General features: G+C 36.3%; 1 protein-coding gene across 1 annotated transcript; it reads right to left on the bottom strand.

Moving 5' to 3' along the window:
• Positions 1-1,724: 1,724 nt before the first annotated feature.
• LOC107476868 (probable histone H2B.1) lies at positions 1,725-2,486 on the bottom strand. The gene has a single exon (XM_016096797.3). The coding sequence runs from the start codon at positions 2,386-2,388 to the stop codon at positions 1,939-1,941; it is 450 nt and encodes a 149-aa protein (XP_015952283.1). The 5' UTR covers positions 2,389-2,486; the 3' UTR covers positions 1,725-1,938.
• Positions 2,487-4,662: the final 2,176 nt, after the last annotated feature.

The following is a 4,662-nucleotide window of genomic DNA, read 5'->3' as shown; positions in this document are numbered from 1 at the left end:
CAATTATATTTTAAAATTTTATATTTTTAAATTGTAATTTTTTATAGTGAAATTTTTTTATTTAAACGAGTTTATCAAATTATTGTTGATTATATTTTAAAAATTTAATATTTTAAATCTCATTAAATAATATAGTAGTTATTTTAAAATTTAAATCTTTTAAATTTTTTAAGATTATAATTTTTATTATTGTGTAATTTATATGGTAAAACTCAATAATTGAAAAATTAATTTGTGGGATTACTTGTTGAATATTAATATTTTTATATAATTTTTTTAAATAACTACTATATTTATTTAGTGAAATCTAAAATATTAAAACTTTTAGTATGTAACTAGTTTTAATATTTTGGATTTTACTAAATAAATAAAGTAGTTATTTTAAATGTTTTAGTCTTTTAGATCTCATTAAATAAATAGTTATTTTAAAAAAATTATATTAAAATATTAAGATTCAACAAGTAATTCCACAAATTAATTTTTCAATTATTGAGTTCTAACATATAAATTCAAAAATAATCAAGTTTTAGCTGATTGCTCAATGTTGATATTAGTTTTTAGTTTAAAGAATTAGTTGGTTATAAATATATTCTTTTGATTTTATGATAAAATTTAAAATTTTCACTTTCAATATGTATTGTTAGTTTATTCTATTAGGTATTCGGTATGTCAAAACAATTAAACGCTTAACATGGCATGAAAATCTAAACTCATATAAGAAAATTTGTATGGAGACAAGATTTGTTTAAGCTTTTTTTTTCAATAGAATTCACCTTTAGTTGACTTAATATTGTATTTCTTTCATGTATAAATCAATAAAAACTTAATCACCTTCGTTAACAAATGCCTAGGAATAGCCCATCTGCAAACCAAAAAAATTGTATTTATTCTCTTTGCTTTCGAATGGGTACATCAACTCACTGTCAAATTTATTCACTCATTGTCTTGGAAATAAAGAAAATTTTCAGGCACTAAAATCTTAAATTTTCTATTTACCACTTACAAAAATATATCACACTTCACACACCAGCCTTTTTTTTTTTTCTGAAATTTCACACAATACAATCATTTTCAAAATTGGTTCAAGAGTTAAAGACTTAAAGCAGTAATAGAATATAGTAGTTCAATACAACTTTTCTCTTTATTAAAGCGCTTAATACTTATTAGAACTATTTTGGTGGATTCAGTGATAGATCAATAATGTCATGTTAGGACTTAGGAGAGGGAACTTGCGAATGATTCTAAAGGCAATTCACCACATTTGACGGCAATACTTTGTTATGCACTTGTTAAGACTTATGCACCTGTGGCATAATCCTACTATAAACTTTAGAACTATTTCTTACATTAAAATGTATAGGGTTGTTCAAGTTCATTCCTGTGTCTGATTATTATTTATTGCCTAAAAGGAACTTCAAATTACTCAAGTTTGCATAATTTAAATCAAACACTAAAACCAAGGGAAAAGTTCTTGTCATAATGTAACCGTAGAGCATAACAAAAGCAGTAGTTTTAGGGGGAAAGGGAACAAAGTGAGCGAGCAACCAGATTCCTTAGTATCGAATGAGGAGGGGGAAAAAAAAGTAAATCCAATAACGAAGACTAAAAGGTTCCACGGTGACTTTAAAGGTGAAGCACTCGGTTACGAGGAAATAGAGCAAAAGCTTGTTTAGGCATTGCTAATTAATGTAATACAAAGCAAAGAATCCGAAAACCAGACAAGATGCAAACAATAATCGATTCTATTGCATAAATCCTACTGTTCTTGTCCCTTTTTTTTTTCCAGCAAACTACACAAGAAGGATCAAGCAGATCCCAGAACTTCACTTACAAGTTTCTTTTTTCTTCCACAAAATAAAAGCACTAATTAAGCAACTAAAGACATATAATTCTAATGGTAAAATAATTAGGCCAGACGAAACCACTGGAGGACATCGCTTAAGAACTGGTAAACTTGGTAACCGCCTTGGTACCCTCGGAAACAGCGTGCTTGGCCAACTCTCCGGGAAGGACTAGCCTGACTGCGGTTTGGATCTCCCTGGAGGTTATGGTTGGCTTCTTGTTGTAGCGGGCAAGTCTCGAAGATTCTTGAGCGAGCTTCTCGAAGATATCGTTGATGAAGCTGTTCATGATTCCCATGGCCTTGCTTGAGATACCGATGTCAGGGTGGACTTGCTTCAGCACCTTGAAGATGTAGATCTTGTAGGTCTCAACGCTCTTCTTGTTCCTCTTCTTCTTCTTGTCTCCGGCGGCAGCGGCGCCTTCCTTTGGAAGCTTCTTTCCTGCCTTCGGCTTCTTCTCTGCCGGTGGAGCCTTCTCGGCAACGGCGGATTTCTTCTCCTCCGCGGGCTTCTTCTCAGCTGGCTTCTTCTCTGCCTTAGGTGCCATCACGAAGCGAGGATTTTGAGATTCTGAAAGGAGTTAGGTATTTGGATTGGGAAAATTGGGATTCTGAAGACAATGAATTGAGTCGAGTTGAGAATGAGAAAAATTGTGATTGCAGTTGATTGATATAGAAAAGGATTTCGCGCTATCATTCGTTAGCGGGGGTTCACGCGGATCGCTGACGTGGCAAGTGTCGATTCGTGGAGTAGCTTTCCAAAGACGACGAGATTTTTCCATGACGTGTAACGCACACGGATCGGTGAGTTGGCAGTGTAAAGACCGTTGAGATTCATTTTTGGAACTTCGAGATTAGACGGTTAAGATGCACTTCACTTTTCTCTCCCTTATTAGAATTGGAAGCTTTCTGGTGGGATCCCATCAAATATATAATTCAAATTTTAATTGCTTTTACAGTTCCGGTTGCGCGCCGAAATGTGCAACACATTTCATTTTATTCGCGGTTCGTGTTTATCAATCTAATTAGCTTCGCGGGTGTTTTATCAGCTTGGAAATATAGACTATAGTTGATTTTTTGTTTGGCAATGATCAAGTAAAACTTTGAATACCTTATTATTTTGAAGACATTATATTTATTTAAAATTTTTTTAAGGAATTAGAAAAATATTTAGAATTATGTATCTATTCTAGACAAATGAAAACATAACAGATAAGCAATTAAATATAAATCGACGTTACGAGATAACGTCAAGACCATCATAATGGCTACATCACCAAGTCTATAACCGTCGAATCCCAACAATAATGACACGACGTAAAGGCATTAGATGTTGGAAAAACAGTAGCCCCACAGGGCAGAGATAAAAAGAAAAGGCAATTAACATGTAAGCACACAAAGTTCCATACCACCTAATATATTACGGACTTTAGCATCGGAGTGTCTTGTAGGTTGCCCACTCGACCTGATGTTGTGCACACCAAAGTCAGGATCTCCGACCTTCACCCTTTCAGTTCGTAAACTCGCAACCAGTACGAACATTTGGCGCCGTTTGTAGATATCCTACTTCGCCAAGATTAATGGCCAAACATCGAATTCATTCTACAATCAATTTAGAGACTCTGTTGAAGGACCAAACCAGGAGAATGGACATGAAGCTGACGTGACTCCGAATCGCGAGGAAGCTCCTCCTAGGTTTGAGAATCAGGGAGCCCCAAACTTGGAGCTCTGCCATGCGGAAGCTCGTCATTTCGTTGGTTTAGGGGACGACTACCATCACGCCATGCAGGAGATGCGACATCAGGTATAAGAATTGGAGCACCATCGTTTGGAACTTGAAGATTTTCAAGTTGCCGCATCAGAAGATGATGAACCCTTGGTGATCACTGGCAGATTGGGTAATGACATCGTAAAGAGGATCCTCATTAACACAGGTACGGACTCAAATATGCTCTTCAGAAATGCATTTCATGACTTGGGATTAAAGGATCAACATCTGAAGCCCCGTCTCCCAAAAGCTGTTGGGCTTAAGGATCATTACATCAAACCTGATGGGGCCATTAACCTTCTTTTCACCATTGTAGAAGGTGCTAATATTACGCCTGTACAAACCTAGTTCACTGTCCTATAAGATTCCATGGCCTACAATGTGATATTGGGAAGGAAGACGCTCAATGATCTATGCGCATTCATTTCAACAAAATTTTCGGTCATGAAATTCTTAACAGCGGAACGTTAGGTTGCGACAGTCCGAGGAGATCGGGTGGTTGCAGTTAAATGCAGCAATGCTAGCCTCACACTCCAGGACAAGGTTAAAGAGTCCATGCGATGTTTCTTGTTGACATAGACTCCCGATTACAGGAGAAATCAAGACCAGAGCCTAATGGAGAGGTAAATTTTCTTAAGAGGTAATGTGGACTTATTTGCTTGGGAACCTGTCGACATGTCCGAGATAGATCTAACCTTCATGTCCCATCAGTTGGCTATTAACCCCGAGTTTAAGCTGGTTGCGCAACGACATCTGAAGATATCCCCTGACTGAGCTGCCAAGGTTAAAAGCCAAGTTCAAGGGTTATTGGATGCCAGGTTTATCCGGGAATTAACTAACCCAACATGGTTGTCCAATGTGGTTATGGTAAAAAGTCTAATAGAAAATGGCAAATGTGCGTAGATTATACAGATTTGAACAAAGCCTACCTAAAAGACTGTTTTCCTTTATCTAATATTGACAACATGATTGAATCATCCTTAGGAAATCGGATTCTGATAGGGGTGGCAACGGGGCGGGTATGGGCAGGTTTTTGCTCTACCCAACCCCGCCC

This window comes from Arachis duranensis, chromosome 3 (assembly GCF_000817695.3).
Source record: "Arachis duranensis cultivar V14167 chromosome 3, aradu.V14167.gnm2.J7QH, whole genome shotgun sequence".
NCBI classification, from domain to species: Eukaryota; Viridiplantae; Streptophyta; class Magnoliopsida; order Fabales; family Fabaceae; genus Arachis; species Arachis duranensis.
Note: the sequence above shows the minus strand (reverse complement) of the source record. Positions and strands in the feature narration are given on the sequence as shown.

Coding starts and splice junctions, on each gene's coding strand:
- LOC107476868 (XM_016096797.3), bottom strand. CDS start 2,388: ATGGCACCTAAGGCAGAGAAGAAGCCAGCTGAGAAGAAGCCCGCGGAG.